This window comes from Notothenia rossii, assembly GCF_949606895.1.
Source record: "Notothenia rossii genome assembly, chromosome: 1".
Lineage (NCBI taxonomy): Eukaryota > Metazoa > Chordata > Actinopteri > Perciformes > Nototheniidae > Notothenia > Notothenia rossii.
In genome coordinates, this window is record NC_136912.1 from 68,679,543 (window position 1) to 68,697,097 (window position 17,555).

A 17,555-nucleotide genomic window follows, 5' to 3' on the forward strand; every position below is an offset into this window, starting at 1 on the left:
TACAGTTGCAAGAAAAAGTATGTGAACCCTTTGGAATTACCTGGATTTCTGCATAAATTGGTCATAAAATGGAGGAAGCCACTGCTGTCCAGAAAAAACATTGCTGCACATTTGAAGTTTGCAAAAGAGCACCTGGATGTTCCACAGCACTACTGGCAAAATATTCTGTGGACAGATGAAACGAAAGTTGAGTTGTTTGGAAGGAACACACAACGCTATGTGTGGAGAAAAAAAGGCACAGCACACCAACATCAAAACCTCATCCCAACTGTGAAGTATGGTGGAGGGAGCATCATGGTTTGGGGCTGCTTTGCTGCCTCAGGGCCTGGACAGATTGCCATCATCGACGGAAAAATGAATTCTCAAGTTTATCAAGACATTTTGCTGGAGAACTTAAGGCCATCTGTCCACCAATTGAAGCTCAACAGAAGATGGGTGATGCAACAGGACAACGACCCGAAGCACAGAAGTAAATCAACAACAGAATGGCTTCAACAGAAGAAAATACGCCTTCTGGAGTGGCCCAGTCAGAGTCCTGACCTCAACCCAATTGAGATGCTGTGGCATGACCTCAAGAGAGCGATTCACAACAGACATCCCAAGAATATTGCTAAACTGAAACAGTTTTGTAAAGAGGAATGGTCCAAAATTCCTCCTGACCGTTGTGCAGGTCTGATATGCAACTATAGGAAACGTTTGGTTGAGGTTATTGCTGCCAAAGGAGGGTCAACCAGTTATTAAATCCAAGGGTTCACATACTTTTTCCACCCTGCACTGTGAATGTTTACATGGTGTTTTCAATAAAAACATAAAAACATATAATTGTTTGTGTGGTTTGTGTGGTGCGGCTGCTAACGTGAGGAAATATCTGCCTGAAATTACAATGGGGTTTAATGGAGACATGTTGAACGTTTTTGTCACTTCATGCCCTCAAAAAGCATTTGGTTTAATTATTTTTGCTTAATTATTTGTCATTTTTCAAGCTACGAGATGTTTTCCTACATTTGTCATGATAAATTATGTCTCAGGAATGTAGGGTTTGGGAATAATGGCAGTTTAAAAAAAAAATATGAATGCGAATTTCAAGCTGTCCTCCACTCTAGCTGTGACATCACGCACTCTAGTTAATGTTAAAATGTGAAGAAAACCTCTAAAACAAGGTCTGAACAATGTTTAATATCTCTAAAAGTAAGAATCAGATTTAAAAGTTGTATTACACGAATAATATCAGAAAGATGTGTAAAATGTTAAAGTTGGAATGAGGTTTCTGAGTGAAAGTATGAATGAACAGTTAGCGGTTGAAGTCGCATGAAGATTTGTTGAAGTTGAAGATTTCCTCCATTGACTTCAATGTTCAAAATTTGATGTACCGGTATTATGGGATGTATCTCTGGAATTACGAAAGTTATGAATGAGAAAAGTAATAGCAATCGATTCCCGACCGAGCTGAACGTTTTGATGTTCGAACGGAGTTTCTGCGATGTTCAATGCTGGAGGATAAGAGGGCCAAAATAACCCGGCGGAATAATAATAAAAATGTTGTCCCTTGAAGAACAGTTAGTTGGAATGCTGTTAACAGCATTCCAACTAAATTACAAACTATGGGAGTAATCAAGTTTGGATTTCACCTTACATGTATTCAAGATTGAATTTTTGGTGTGCATGTAAAAGTAGTAATTCTCTCAAAAAAACAATGTCATGATCAAATAATTTACTTGTCAATTTCAAGATTCAGACAACATTCCTTTTTGATTAAAACAAATTCTTCTTGTCTAAGACATAAAAAGGAAGTATAAACTGCACTTGTTTAAAGGTCCCATGTCATGCTTTTCTGGTTATTACCCGTCCCCTTGTGTGTTATGTAGCTTTTTATGCATGTAAACGGTCTGCAGAGTCACAAACCCTCAAAGTACACCCTGTAGCGAGTAAAGCTCTAACACAGAAAATACCTGTCTATGCTGCCCCAGAACGCCTCGTTGGAGATTTTTATTTTTCCATTTTTTTTCCCAGAGTATAGTGACGTAACCATGCCCAGGTCCAAATGGACCAACCCGTGGAGCTCCTCACACACAAACATTCACTCAGCCTTATATTTTCACAGCAGCGGATCCGCGGATTACTCAGCCTGAGACAGCGAGACATCGCAAAAGAGTTTGTGTGTGTGCTCGAGCTGAGTTTCGTGGTGTGTCGCAGACCCCACGCAGCAAACAGGAAACAACACCAGGAGCTCCTACAAGCTGTTTAGAACAGAGTGAGCACACCTACTATACAGAGATGCTGTATGAGAAACCAATGTGAGTTTGGAAAATTGAACAATGTAAATCTATTCTAGTAGACCTCAACAATGGAATTATGATCAGTAGAAATGGCCATGACATGGGACCTTTAAGTTAGGATGGCGTCTTCATTCATGCACAGGACCACCATTTTTACAAAGCCAAGGAACAACAAAAACACTCAGACATTCTTAAAGTCCATGTAATGTCCAAAATAAAAGTTATTCTGTGTTAATAAATCGCTTCATCACTTTCCACTGTTTCATTTGACATATCAACATCAATGATTCTTTCCATAAATACCCCCCAAATAACATGAAATGTGTGCCACTTTCCCGTGTTATTCCGCTCCGGTAGCGAAAAGCTTGCCAGCCATTAACCCAGCTGTGTGACGTCACACGTGGCAAACACCAGCCTCGTCTGGATTGTTTGTTTTGTATCCTTCCGCTATTTTCGCTCAACATATGTGTAACCGGACCTCGCTAAACTTTTTTTATCTAACAATTCATGATGGGGAAGCGATGTGTAGTTGTGAGCTGTGAATGTTTCCTGATTGCTATAAAACATTGATCATGGGTGCTGGAAGATTGTGCACAAAACTCGGGTCAGAATTAAGTTACTACATGTGTTATGCCAGCTTGAGCTAAATGTCACCAGAGTACAGTGAACTTGCCTAGTGACTGAAATATATAAAAGTTGAAGTGAAATAAGTAAGGCAAAAAATGAATTACGTCTGAATATCTTTATTATTTTTACCACTTTTAATTATTTGTGGGCTCGCACATATACCAAAATAGACTAATGTACACTGCAATAAAGATAAAATGTTACAAGTGAAAAATTAACAAAAGAACCCTTTTTTATTTATCAAACAGTAAATTAATACAATCTTACAAATTTGTGATTTGGAAAATGTTGTTATATTTACATGTTTCTTTGGAAAAATAATATTGTAAATGATGTACTTTGTAAATTATTTACATCATGCGAAACCATTTTAACCAGTTCAGCTGCATGATTTATGTCAAATTACAGATTTGGCCATTGAAATCCCTGATAGCGGCCTCCCGGCTCAGGGTAAGTCTTCCGTATCTCGGTTACAGCACATGCAGCGGGACTCTGATTTTTGGGCCGAGTAGGCCTACACCCCAGCACCAACGTACAAACTGTCGATAAGCTGTATATCGATACTTCCTAATGAAAAAAAAGTATACAGATTATAAATATATTTGGAGAAAAATAAAATGTTATGTAGTAGCCTACTATTATGTAGCAATGGTTACAAATTGGCTTATAACATGATATTTGTATTTTACTTGTACAAAATAAATATGAGGTTATACATGACTGCTTGACAGAATCATAGACCTCTTATATATTTCCTCACATGTGTAGTTGTTTCTTTTCTCAAGCATACATTGAACTTGCATACACAGAAAAAATAAAAGCCAAGCTGTTTTTGACTGCTTGAAAGAGTTTAATGGTATCTTTAAAAGTGTACCATATCTGTAGCGACTAAAAGTATTATATGAAAGCAAAGCTGCAATAGGCAGTTGGGTCAATCAATATTTACTTACTGGTGTAGTGGGCCATCAACTGCTCTGTGTTGTTGTTTGTATTGAAGATACGCTATTTTCAGTGTCCAAACACTGAGACAGCCTTCTCTAAAGCCTGGGTGGCTAATAATGCACCTTGGTTTCTCGTCGGTGTCTTCTATCTGGCAGAGTCCTGCACGGGTCTGATTTTCAAGACCCGCTCCCGCCCCGCACCCGTGACGTGCAGTACCGAACCCGCCCCGCTACCCGCACATATTGCCAATTAGTCCCGCAACCCGACCCGACCCGCCGGCACATGATCCGCAACCCGACCCGAACCCGCATATATGTGACAACGTGCAATTATTAACACACGCAGTTGCATATTTGGCTCAAAAAGCCTGGGATGTTGTTTATTTTCTCCATCTAGGATGACACCAAAAGCCTCCCAGACGTTGGATTTTGCTCTTGAGGAAGAGTTATTGAAAATGCTGTATTCTCCGCTATAGAGAGCTTCACCTCAGCCATTCAGAATGTGGTGCGCTCAGCAGCAGATAGATGCACTGCAGAGGTTATGATTATGCTCGGTACCGCGGAGGAGAGGTCTGAGGATTTAAACATTAAACTAAATTATTATTGTTTAAATATATTTATTATGCAACACCCGCAACCGGACCCGCATCATCTTTGTTTTACCCAGAAGTGAACCCGGAAAAAAGCGTTTGAAAAAATACCACCCGCAAATCACCTTTTTTGCGGGTCACCCGTCGGGTACCCGCGGATACCCGACCCGATGCAGGACTCTGCTATCTGGTCAGTAGGTTGCAAACTGTCTATTTGTTCCATCACCTGCCAGATCTCTCTGCAGCATACACATTCATCTGCAGTGGGCATGCTTTCACAGCATTGACATGTAGCCCTACACCTGAATATTGTACATAACATTAAAAAACAAAACAATATCTGCCGGACGTGTGAGGAACAGATGACAAATTAAGATCGACATTTAGTGCAGGTCAAATTAAATAAAACAGAATTTACCATTCAGTATTGCCGACTCGAGTCTCGCCGGCTGCGGAATCCGCTTCTCTTTCACAAGTTTCTGCCTCGTTGTTCGATTGCTGGGCAGGAGGCTCGTACTTATAAGGCAAAATGCCTTGAAGTGAAAGGCTAGCTGGTTCACTCTCTACTTCTGTAACTGAATCCAGATAACCCACTGAATCTGAGCTTGAATGATCGCTGTCGCTGTCGCTGTCTGAAGTTATCGCGTTGCTTGCCATTTGGACTGATTTGATCAAATGGCAATGTTTGCCACGTGTGACGTCACCGCTCGTTCGGGAGTGATCGGGGGCGTACTCGGCAAACTTCGGAACCAACATCGGTTTTTAACGTATATGTCATTTAATTATGACGAAACTTTAAAAAAAATTATTTATTTTTATTCTGGTGATATCTAAACTACATGTTAAAAAACACCTGTGTTAGATGCATTACATGGCCTTTAAGGGCCATGGCCCATCACATTCTTTATGATACCTAAAGGCCACTGCAGTTTCTCTGAAAGGGAGGGGTGAGTGGAGAATCTGTCAGTTGGTTGCAATCTGCATTCTCACTAATTGATGAGAAAGGGAAAGAAATGAACAAAGAAAAGATGACAAGTCCTCCTTTGTCTTTGTGTTCCATGGTGAAGTTGAGCCAAAAAGTCAGTTTGTTGGAAGGCTTGTATTAAGTCAATGGAGTAGTAGTAGAAAGGCAAAGAGCAGCCGTTATTTCCTGGATCTTTCTGCTCACTTTCGGCCGAGCTCCCTGGCTCTCTCAGTGGCAGATTCCACGGCGCTCATGGTCGCCGCCCTCAGACCGCCCTGCTCCAGAGTGTGAAGCCCGTAGATGGTTGTTCCACCCGGAGTGCAGACCTCAGAGCGGAGCTGAGCCGGATGCTTCCCGGACTCACGTAGCAATTTCCCAGCACCCTGCATCAGATGGAATAAAGACCAAAATAATTATGGTGGGTTCAAATATTTTGCTGTCGAACAAACAACACAGTATTTCTTAGAAAAGTGCTTATGTTGCTAGAGAGAAACAGAAGCATGCACGCAATAGAACTGACCAGAACAGTTTGAGATGCGATGCTGTGGGCCAGAGCACTTGGCATTCCCATTTTTACAGCTCCTTCTGCCAGCGCTTCAGCAAACAGATACACCTGCACAGAGGGGGTCACATGCATCAGCATCAAAAGGTGCTCAAAATAAGTCCATCAAAATAAAATAAATGTGTATGAATTTGTATTACTGCAAAGTAATTAATTGTCACATATCACAATGGTGTTACACTCAATGTTTGCATTAATGACCTTTGTTTGATTTTCTTTTTCAATTCTCAGACTTGAAACATACTTCCAATAGGTTATTCATTCCAGGGACCATCTTTATAAGCCCTATTAATACAGGGGTAAAGTGTAAATAATTATATGTTGTACTTTATGTTACTTAAACTGACTGGATATGTATTTTAACTGAGGATTCAATGCAGAGCTTTCAATGTGTGCTCATGTAAATCAGTAAATCACTTTGTATTCTGCACCAGTCCCAGTAAAACACTGAGATGAATATAAAGTCTGCACCACTCTGTCAACTCAATTCTTGGATTCACATGCTTAAGAGGGCATTTAAAAACTTCCATAAATATTCTGTAGTAATGTGATGCAGACTTACTTTTATCAATAATAATTACCATTTTACAATAGTGGCAATAAAAGCTGCACCAAGATTTATTGTGATTATTTAACGGGTGGAACTTTCGAGTCTCTAAAAGATGAAACCTGATAAATTCATTTTCAGAGTAAATATTCCCAATCTTATTGTACTTCAACTCCCACTGCTATTTATTTCATTTTTACTTTATTATTTGCCTTACTTGTTTGTTTGTTCACAGCATGTAAAAGCGGCCATGGGTCCCTTGAAAGGCGCTATAAAAATGTAATCTATTATTATTATTCCTTCTTGTGTATATTTATATATTTTAAGAACTCTATGTTTGCTACTTTGTTTACAACTGAATCCCTCTTACTGTGTGTTTGTATTTGCCATTATACACCACAGCAAATTCCTTGTATGTGTGAACCCTACCTGGCAATTATCAGTACCTGGCCATTTTAAGGAACATGTTAGAAGAATTACAGGTTTCTATACTATTTTAACTAGTAATAAGATGGTCTGATCGGACTAAGAACGGAGTGTGGACTGCTAGCTGGAGAGGTGCCAGTTCACCTCCTGGGCACTGCAGAGGTTCTCCTGAGCAAGGCATCCGTGCTTGTGTGCACCTATATACCTATGTGTATTTGTACTGTGTGTGCATAAACCAGAGTGGAAAACTGAATTTCCCCCTAGGGGGATCAACAAAGGTTCCTTATCTCCTTTTTCTACTACAAGAGTAGGCCAGCAGTTATAAGGACTTTAAACAAAGCATAAAATCCTGGCCCACTCACAAAAGCAACTCCGCTCCCGCTCAGTCCAGTGTGGATGTCGATCCAGGCCTCCGGTCCCTCCTCCACCAAACCACAGCGGTGCAGCAAAGAACGCAGCAGAGCTCCGTCTTCCTGTTTCGCATGGGATCCCCTGGCAAACAGGAGAGCTCCCTCCTGAACCAAACATGGCAGATTTGGCATCAGCCTGATGGCGACTGAATTCTCTGGCAAGAGCTTGAGATCGGAAGAGAAAAATAATGTTAGTCTTCTTTAGATCCACACAATTTTAATTTGAAAAACCATTTCACATTATGCTCTCACCTCTTCTACTGTTGCCAGTGTTACCCCCGCTGCCACAGACACAATAATGTGTCGCTCTGTGACGTGTTCTGAGATCTCAGTGAGAACAGGTGCAACCAGGTGAGGTTTGACCGCAACAAAGACCAGATCTGACCCAGAGACCACCTCTTCGTTGGAATGAGTGACGGCAACACCGAGCTCCTGAAAGACAGAGGAAAGGAGGTTACTGACACAAACACGTGTTAGAGGTATAAATAAAACATAGTTAGTTAAATCATTGGCACGTTACATTCTTAATTTGGGTTCAAACTGAATGATAATTCATACACATATTCTTTAGTTGAAATAAATGTAAAGGTAATAAAAAAATAAAGGCAACTGAAAACCATTTTGATATCAGATTATATATAATTTTTGACAAAAAAAGTGTAGTGTGCATCACTAGTCAGTTTTATGGTAGGCATTTTTCACCGTTTTCTCACATTTTATAGACAAAACCAAAACAAATAAAATCAAGAAAAACGATTTGCAGACTTTTTATAATGGTAACATTTTATTTGTTTATGTTAATAAACAGCAGGGTCAACATAACTACTGTTTTTGTAAAAATGTAATTCATATCTTAATATTCTGTTAGCACACAAGTTTCAAATTTCAGTTACTTATTTGTCTCCTGCAATTGTTGAACTATGTGCACACATTCAAAAAAAGTGACACCTACCCGACTCATCAACAACAGAATAAATCACTGTAACTGATCTTACAAACAGTTACCATCATGCTCACTGTCCTGCAATCCATCCCATCCTACTGAGCACTGATAGAGAAGTAAAGTAAAACGTACCTGAAAGCGTCCCAGGTTTCTTGAGGATGGTGCGCTAACTTTGATGTTTGCAGGAAGAGCATTCCCTTTGATGGGAACAAAAGGGACAGTCAACACCTTTTTTTGTTTAAAACCTCTGTGCAGTTTCAACAACTTTATCATATCTTACCAGACAAGATGCCCTTTGCGATGCCGAATGCCATGTTCCCTGCACCAATAAAACCGATCTTCAGCTGCGAGTCCATCTCGGGGTCCATTTTGATCTAGAGAAAACAATTGGAAACATCAAAGAGTTAAACAATTGACCAAAGAACTGAGGAAGTGAATCACGAAACAATTTATAACACATTTCCAATGATGACAATGGTGTCAGACATTATCACAAATATACATCAAGATTATGCTAGACCCCATGTGTGCAAGACAGTTAAAGCTGCAACGATTAGTAATTAAATTGATTCATTTATGGAAAATAATGGAGGCAACTCATTTAAATTATGTTCTTGTTTAAGGTATTTTTTCAAGCATACACACGTATGGACAAGTAAATTATTTGATCATAACCTTGTTATTTCTTATGAGGGAAATGTGCACCAAATTTCAAATAGAAGTTGGGGGTTATCGTTATTACAGTTAGATGCCAGACACCATTAGTGTCATTTACCATAGGCAATGCAATTATTGACTGTGATCACATCATCACAAGTAACTGGATTACTTTCGGCGTCAGGTTAAATGACGAAAGATAACTTGTAAACTCCTGGGTGACAGTCATCAAATGTCTTCGCTTTCAGTGTAGTTGCTCTGTCCTAGGTCTTTTTGTCCTGCAACTGCATCGCTTACTGAGATTAGAGTTTAAAGGGCTAACACAGAGCTGGCAGCTGAGAAAGCAAGCAGTAAGTCTATCTGTAAATCACATGTCTTAATATTTGAAAGAAGCTTATACGGTAAACAAATGGAAGGCATCATGGTATTGATATTCGTCTACCGACAGAAAATGTTGATACTTATACTTGCAGATAATTTCTAATGCTAAAATCCCTGATTCAAACTGGTAAAAAATGTTGTTAATTTGAGAGATTGCAATGGGCATTATTCACCCTTACTGGAAAATAAACAATGAAACAACAGCTGGGATAGTACTACAGACCAATTGATATTACCATACTACACCAAGTTGACAGTTTATTATGTCACATTCAGTTTAAATCAACAGTCCTGCAATACATCTTAAATATTTTGTTTAGGTTTTGTAAAAACTGTGTTATTCAAGAGTATTGTGATTTTGACGAAAGTAGATTTTAATTAATTGCCTTATGCTCATACTCAAGACGTTTCTTGTGCTCATGTTGTCTTGTGAATATGAGATCTGAGCTCAATGAGACTGCTTGTTTAAAGATAAAGATACAAATCAAAACTGTAGTATCACACGGAGACATGTTCACAAGCGGTTGGGTAATGAATGCATGCATCATATGGCAGAAATGGTTACGATCTGAAGACAAGACTACATCGCATCCACGGCATCACCCCTACAATTAAACCCAGGTTTTGGGCGGTATTGTCCGGGCAGGGCTGCGGCCAGTGCAGCATCGATGCTTCTCCATCCGAGTCTTCTGTCACTTCATCATTCCTGACAGAGTTGACACCAGCTCCTAACAAGGGGTGTCTGGACTCCATGATAGCTATCATAGTCTTTTCATACCGCCACCAACCTTGTATTTTGGTCGTTGCCGGGAGGTTCGGTTCCCTCTTGCACTTATAATACGCACTTTTGAGAAGTTTCCAGCGAAACTTTAATTGGTCCACAGTTCTGTGATAACCAGCCGCTGTCATCCTCCTGTGTGCCACCTTAAACAGTTTATTATTCCTTACTTTCCTCCCGTCTAAGCATTTTTTCATGTCCAGGTCCTTCAGTATTTCCAGAAATAACTCTGTCTCCTTCACGTCCCAATTCTGCTTCTTGATACCGGGGTCGTCCATTGTTATGACAATGTAGCCACACTAGCTTTACGGTTAGCCCAAAGGTAGATTATCCACACGGCTAGGTTGCTAATGTGGTGCTAGAGTCATTTATGGTGTGGCAAGGGGAGAGTGGTACTGTAGCTAGCTTACATTTTAGCTGGTCGGTTAGCAGGTCGCAAAAATGCGTGACAAAATGTAAAAAATCCTGCTTGCTAAGGAAAGCGACAAAATAATCCGGCACCTATTAGCAATACAATGCACGTGTTACTTGTTGACTGGACAACCATAAAATAACACGGAGTGACATAACAGGTTGTCAGGCGATGCTGTAAATAACACCGGCTGACGTTGGTGGAAGGATATTTATTCACCTGATATGTTTCAGATTTGTTGACGTCCAACGTTTAGTAAAACCCAAACTGTAGTTTATTGAAACTGTCTGTCAGGTCGATAACACCCGCAGTATCCACGAAACTAACCACCTGAGTGCTGAGTCCCAGTGAACTATCGGTGAGTTTGTTTTCTACCTCCGTGCTGCTGCACCAGGTGGGCGGAGTCTACAGCATCCTCAGCTATACATTTCCAACAGATGATTCCGCACCTTTACTATTCCATTTCAGCCGTGACTCACATCTAACATACCCAATGTCCGTCCCCCCAAAATGCGAGTTATTCCATTGGCTGTGTCCTCCTCCTATAGCGCGGACGGGGGCTGGACAAGAACACATTTCTGTCATTGCAATCAGCTGTGTGAAGGAGACAACTCCAGAAAGAACCTGCACAATTGTAATAAAAGGTACACGTTTAAGCAATATTTTTAATGTTTGTTTAATCCCGTGTGCATTGACTAAGGTAAATCATAGTTTATTATGTTTTTCTTTTACTCGTATATGTTGCTGCAAACAATGTCGCTGAGTGTTTTAAATGTGTTTAATACAGTTTTAAATATGTTTGCAGTTTTTCAGGGTGTATGGGTGATGGGCTCCCCGGTGCTTTAAACAGACGGGCAATTTAGATTTAAACATGCTAACTGTTATATTATAATGTGTTTTGTATCATTTAAACAAATTATCGCATTTTTTCAACTCATACTCATAAACAATGCTGCGGCAGATCTGTGCTGTGTTGAAGCGCTTCAGCAGGGCAGACATGCCTGGGCAAGCCTCCGTGTGGTCTCCATCCAAACATATGGTTAAATACATTTTAAAAATTTGTGATATTATGCATATAGCTTTGACCATTCAGTATGGTTTTTATCACCACATACATTTAAATAAACCAGATCAGGAATATTGCATATATACATTTTCAAACAATCAATCAAAAATAATGCCACCGTTGTTGTCGCCATCTAGTGGCATCCTAACCTTTTTAGGGACATTACATCTTGTCCTGCGAATGAATGCTGATTTAAAATATAATCAAAGGACAAGGTGTTGTAACTTAAAATACAGGACTATAATATATTTATTTTTAGCTGTTATTTAGTGTTGCAAATCGCTCGCCTATATATATTTGTGTGGCAAATTGACAGTGCATTCGTATTCTCTTTTGTTGCAGACATGGCTCACCTCTACCTGCTGATCTGCATGCTGGCCTGTCATTGTCCTGTCAGCGGGCTGTTTGATTGGCTGAAGGGAGGGTCGGCACCCAAAGCAGCAGCAGCAGCAGCACCACCACCTGAAGCAGCAGAAGTCCCAGCACAGTTTGAGATGGTAACTGCAGATGAGAGGTTTTTGGCTGAAGCAAAGCAGATGGAGATCAGCCCGTTAGACGGCTGCCACTACAAGGTGAACAAATCAGGGTTTGTTTTAGTCTGTTGCTCAGAATTCACCTATGGTAACTTTTGTAAGAACAGGGTCATGATTGAATAATTTATATTAATGTTATTTTATATGTAAGGCTGCAGCCAGTATTTGTTTTCATTGATTTAATCTAACAGTTGCATACGTGATACATTGATTTGTCCAAAAAATTAAAAACAATTACTTCCTTAAGGCTAAAGAGATGCTTGTGTTTTTTTTTCACTTGTTTAAAAGGGGCCTTATTAGGCGGAATTCAGGTTTCATAATTAGATGTTGTGCCTCTGTGACCTGTCTCCATGCTTTAATGTTCAAAACGTTTTTATTGTTATCATACTTCCTGTGCTGCAGCACCTCTTTTCACCATATGTCTGAAACCAGATTGGTTATCTGGCCAGCTCTGTTGTGATTGGTCAACTGCTTAGAGATGTCCTGCACCTTAGCCTGTCATATGTGTTTGAGCACTAGCAAATAGAATTGCGAGTGTTACATGTTGATGTCACTATATTGTGGAAGTAAACAATGGACTAAAATTGAGGTGTTTTAGGCTGGGTAGAGTGTGTGGGAGAGAAACGACCTTTGGGATTTTGGCCTTTGCAGACCATTTACATACACAACAACCTGTATAAAACACTACAGGAAAGGGAAAACCCCAAAAATCATATTAAAGCCTCCTTTAAGACTTAAAATCACATGAAACCCTAAAATGTTTTGGGATCAATAATACACTCCAGAAAGGTTGAGAAACAACATTGTGAAGCCTTTCCATCTTTTATCATGAAGGTGTTAGAATGTGTCCACTGGTTTATCCTTGAGATGTAAACAAAGCGCTATCCTCTTGTATAGGTTGTTGCCCGTCTGAAGGTGAGCTGTGAAAACCTCCCAGAGGAACAGCTCGCCAAACTTGGAGTGGTTTTGTTTAACTGCCAGGCAGAGGCTGAGGGGCGTTGCACCTTCCCATGTACAGAGGAAATGGTAAAACATGATCCAAATTATCCAAATGTTTTATAATTGAAACAGGCTGTTTTAAAAAAAATCTTTCTGTGGAGCCATTCCTGATCTTACTTTGATGTTTCAGTCGATAAAAGAGTGTACAGCAGACATGGATTCAGACACATGGAATGCGTACCACATAGTGAGCAACAGAGCGCGCTCAGTCTGCTACGCCACGCGCCAGCAGCTGTTCCGGCGCAGAGCAGAGCACACCGTCAACGCTCTCATCTCCACGGCCACCAGCCAACTGAATGCAATGAAGGACCTGAAGGTAGGTCTCAGTTCAGTTTTGGTCTTCACGTGCACAGTATGCATGTTGGTTCTTCTTTGATTGTGGTGTTTTATAACAGGAGGGCCAGCTGGAGCTGAAGGAGCTGACTGCAGCATCCCTGGACAAGGTGCTGGACGGTCACAGCGCCCTGCAGGCCCAGCAGGGGAAACTGTTTGAGGGCCAGGGCCAAATGGAGAGCTCACTGAAGGACAACCTGGAGCAGCTGGGCCAGGAGAAAGCCCTCATCGCCTCTGGACAGGAACTGGTAGCCCAGCTCATTCAGGGCATTACGAAGAAGATGGGTGAGAGCTGTCATGTTGAGAATTGAGTTCACTGCTTAATGATTTGTGTTTACATTAAATGTGGACAAAGTCAAGGCTGCACTTCTGCTTTGCATTGCTGTGATTTCCTTTTTACTGGCATAAAAGTGTGTGAATTACGATAGAAAATCCCAGGCGCTATACCTGCTTAGACCTTTTGTGCTCTCTTTTTAAACACTTGTTTTAAAGAGAATTTCCCCCAAAAACTTGTAATTCAAAAACGATTGTGCTATAATTCATGTGTTATTGGACATAAACACTCCATCTAAACCAGGGTTCTGTCGTCATCTAGTATGAAATGTTATTTATTACCTCATGCCTGCATTCCCTTCATTTTTTTATAGAGAATGTGAGTGAGCATCTGCAGACCCAAGGCTCGGAGGTGCAGGACAGCCACAAGGCGATTGTTAATGACCTCGCAGCCGTCAGGCACCAAGCTCAGGACATCCACCAAAAAATTGGTAATCAAAACGGAATATTGCAAATAACTTAAATTCTAGAAGCTTTGAAAACGTGTCCTTCAAAGGAATTCTGTCTTATCTTTTATTTCCTTTGTGCCTGCATGATCAGACCACAGCGTGTCGGAGTTCCTGCAGTACCAGGACCAGACCTCTCAGTACTACACCGACCTGATGAAGAAACTGGAGCACATGAACGGCACCCTGGGAGCCACGCTGCACTTCCTGGACAAAATGCAGAGCCGCATCGAGGAAAGGCTTCACATGATCCAGAGCTACCTTTGCTGGGCAGGTGGGACAGTACACTCTCACTGAAGTATCCAAATGTGTTCACGTGACATCTTCCCTGACTATAACAACAAACATTGAGCTTAAAGGGAACCTATCATGCAAAATGCACTTTTGTATGTCTTTTATACATGAATATGTGTCAGGGAACTCACCAAGTGTCAGAAAACACAACCCTCTCTCTTTTCCTGCATACCCAAATCTCTAAAAACGGGGCTGCAACGGATCTGATTATTATTTGAATTTTTCTGACGTCAGAAAAGGGATGCTCCGCCTATATGGGCAACTCTCCACCTATCAGGGGAATGAGAGGTTGCCGTGGCATGGTAACACCATGGTAAAATGATGCTCGTGCCTCGCCCCCCTCCTTTGCAGGGGGGCGTGGTCAGCTGCAGCTCATTTGCCACAGAATCAGCCCTTGTGAAGACAGGGCAAATAGAGCGAAATGAGGCATGGCTAAAATGCATGATCTGTTTGGTATTTTCACAGACATGTTTTTATATAGGTATGGCCCTACAATATATTATTCAAATATAGCATGATAGGTCCACTTTAAATGATGAATTGATCAACAGAAAACGGCAAGTGCGCTAGAATTTGAAAATATACAGCAGGGAAAAATCTGCCACTTCCTTACAGAGCCCCTCCTCCAACACACACGAACGTGCACATGACCAATGAGGGCACGAGATAAGTTTGTGCACAGATGGAAGGCTGACAGGCAGGTAGGCCATCCAGTTATTTTAGCCGGCCCGGCTAAAATGATTGGTCGTGCTTTTTACAGTACCACGGCTTCCACAGATGACATTTTTTTTTTGATGGATTTATTGTCAAAGCATATGTATGTTAAGAGCATTCCATGGACTATGACAAAAAGTGTATCTCGAGCCGGTTTCTCAAACTTACCTACCCCACCTTTAAGGCTTTTTGAAATGATGATGGCCAATTCTGGCATGAGGTGTTAAATATAGGGAAAATAATATTGATTAATCTTATTTACCTCATGGTTACAGGTTTGAGCCTGACAGCCATGTGGACGTGTATCACACATGCAAGCTACTTCCTTCTGTCTGCTGTCCTGCTGACGTTCCTGCGTTGTCCCGGTTTCTCCCGGGCCATGCTGCTACTCACCGTGCCTCTTAACGCAGTCTGCGAGATGAACCAGCAGCCGGCGCTGGATCTCACCGGCCTCAGCCTGCTGCTACTCCTCCTCTGCCTGGGTACACACTGAAAGCTGCTTACAAGGCAAATACAAGGTCTCCATTCCTAATGTATTTGTCACAAAATAGTTGTTGTTTCATATCTGCAGGTCACTGGTTTTTAAGCAAGGCGTGCTTCCTGATTAGAGGAAAGCCAGCGACCCCGCTTGCCATTGAAGAGGCCCTGAAACCAGATCCAACCTGCGACTCATATCCAACGTCCTCCACCCCGCAGAAGTGAGTCAGCAGAGTTCCTTTGATACTGCACACTTGGTTTGTTTATTAAATGTCCAAAACATAGTTTAAAAGGCCCAATATGCTTTCAAAGAAAATCTAAATGTTGTGTCCAGCTGACCAAGATAATTAATTTACAATTGTATAAACAGAAAAATAATAATGGTATTATATTAGGCAGACCCTGATTCAAAACGTATAAACATTTGTTACAGTAAAACAAAATCAATTCAACAAATGGATGAGATCAGCACTTATTTGTGTAATTTATTTGATGTGGGCAATCTTGTTCTTTTATCCTCAGAAATGAATCTTATGGTTTCATGGCAAAAGACGACCTGTTGAATCAGGAAAGCTTCATATCAGGTTTGAAATACACACAGTAGATTAACTGTAAAATGTATTGCAATGAATTCCCCTGAAGTGACACCCTGCTAGATTTAGTTATCACATTTGCTCTCACTTATACAGGTAACTTTGGGATATCAGCAGTGTCCCCCCCTCCCAGGAGTTCGATGCCAGAGTCCAGGTTTACTCCAATCATTGGGACACCAAATTACTCCACCCCCAAGCTCGGGCCACAGCCACTTCTTTCAGCGGTGAGCAAACTGAGAGTGTGTCATATGTAGGATAACCAGAGTACCTTTTTATGAATAAAAATAAATCCTCATCCATTTACTTTGTTTAGGCTTTGTTTGCTGATAACCCCCCAAGGAGCTTGGGATGTTTTAATGATTCAGGGAACATCTCACGAGCTGCGAGTCCGACCCAGTCACCAAACAGGTCAGTTTTTTGTCTTTCCGATCACAACTAAAGTGCCTTTTTTAAAGGGGACCTATCATGCAAAATGCACGTTTTCATACATGCACATGTGTCCCCTCTGTGTAAAGAAATTCTGAACATTTCAGGAAAAAAAATTAGCTCACTTTTTGTCCTGATCCAATCACCAACCAAGGTACCCTCCCCCACCCCACCCCGATCACCTGAATCTCCTCCTAGCACCATTGAGTTATTTTTAACCAAATATCTCTCAGAGGGGCGTGGGGAGTGGCTCCTTATTTTCATCTAAAGTAACAGACAGAGAATCAGCACTTTTGAAACAGAGGGGATTATTGGATGCTACAATGATCTGTTTGGTATTTCGAGCCAAACACTTCAGAGACATGTTTTGTGTATATCTGAGACCTATAATATATTGATGGAAAACAGTATAATAGGGGACCTTTTTAAATTAAAACTAAATTTGTATCTAGATTTTTATGTAAACTGATGTTTTGTGTCATGGCAGCTCTCTATCAGGCCGTCAGCTGTGCAATGGAGTCACAAAAACAGGGAAGGCCTGTAAGAAGAGAGCAGTGCCGGAACAGGAGTACTGCGGGGTCCACAGAGGGGGGTACACCTCCTATGTTGCTAAATGAGCACTCCTTTTTTTAAGACTACAAAGGTTTTTTAAAATGTATTTTATTGCCTTATTTTTAACTGTTCTACTGTTATTGTGATGTCATTGTAAGTTCTGCCTGCGGTTCAGTTTTCACTTAATAAATTATTTCTTTACATATAAATCCGTCTGTAGTGTATTTAAACACCAGTAGTAGCATCAAAGTTGAATTCACAACCTACAGATTGAT

General features: G+C 40.8%; 2 protein-coding genes and 1 long non-coding RNA gene across 9 annotated transcripts; 2 read left to right on the forward strand and 1 right to left on the reverse strand.

Annotated features, from left to right (window-relative positions):
• The first annotated feature begins 1,030 nt into the window (after positions 1-1,030).
• Positions 1,031-5,500, forward strand: LOC307035704. Its single transcript, XR_013807162.1, has 2 exons — positions 1,031-2,472; positions 5,318-5,500. It is a non-coding gene; the product is annotated as an uncharacterized lncRNA (long non-coding RNA).
• On the reverse strand, positions 5,313-10,993 carry pycr3 (pyrroline-5-carboxylate reductase 3). Of its 6 annotated transcripts, none has more exons than XM_079675251.1 (7): positions 10,890-10,993; positions 8,567-8,660; positions 8,419-8,483; positions 7,596-7,775; positions 7,296-7,508; positions 5,919-6,011; positions 5,313-5,781 (listed from the first exon to the last, which is right to left on the reverse strand). In XM_079675251.1, exons 2-7 carry the CDS (start codon positions 8,652-8,654, stop codon positions 5,599-5,601), a joined length of 822 nt encoding a protein of 273 aa, XP_079531377.1. In that variant the 5' UTR covers positions 8,655-8,660; positions 10,890-10,993; the 3' UTR covers positions 5,313-5,598. The 6 variants fall into 6 exon arrangements, with proteins under 6 accessions (XP_079531377.1, XP_079531375.1, XP_079531373.1 ...); XM_079675249.1 differs by lacking the exon at positions 10,890-10,993 and adding an exon at positions 10,734-10,882; XM_079675247.1 differs by lacking the exon at positions 10,890-10,993 and adding an exon at positions 9,934-10,717.
• bmb (brambleberry) lies at positions 10,993-17,483 on the forward strand. Of its 2 annotated transcripts, none has more exons than XM_079675222.1 (13): positions 10,993-11,158; positions 11,923-12,152; positions 13,011-13,139; positions 13,243-13,428; positions 13,508-13,730; positions 14,093-14,209; positions 14,319-14,498; positions 15,508-15,714; positions 15,804-15,930; positions 16,232-16,293; positions 16,399-16,526; positions 16,616-16,710; positions 17,216-17,483. In XM_079675222.1, exons 1-13 carry the CDS (start codon positions 11,008-11,010, stop codon positions 17,343-17,345), a joined length of 1,965 nt encoding a protein of 654 aa, XP_079531348.1. In that variant the 5' UTR covers positions 10,993-11,007; the 3' UTR covers positions 17,346-17,483. The 2 variants fall into 2 exon arrangements, with proteins under 2 accessions (XP_079531348.1, XP_079531349.1); XM_079675223.1 differs by having other exon boundaries at positions 11,108-11,214.
• Positions 17,484-17,555: the final 72 nt, after the last annotated feature.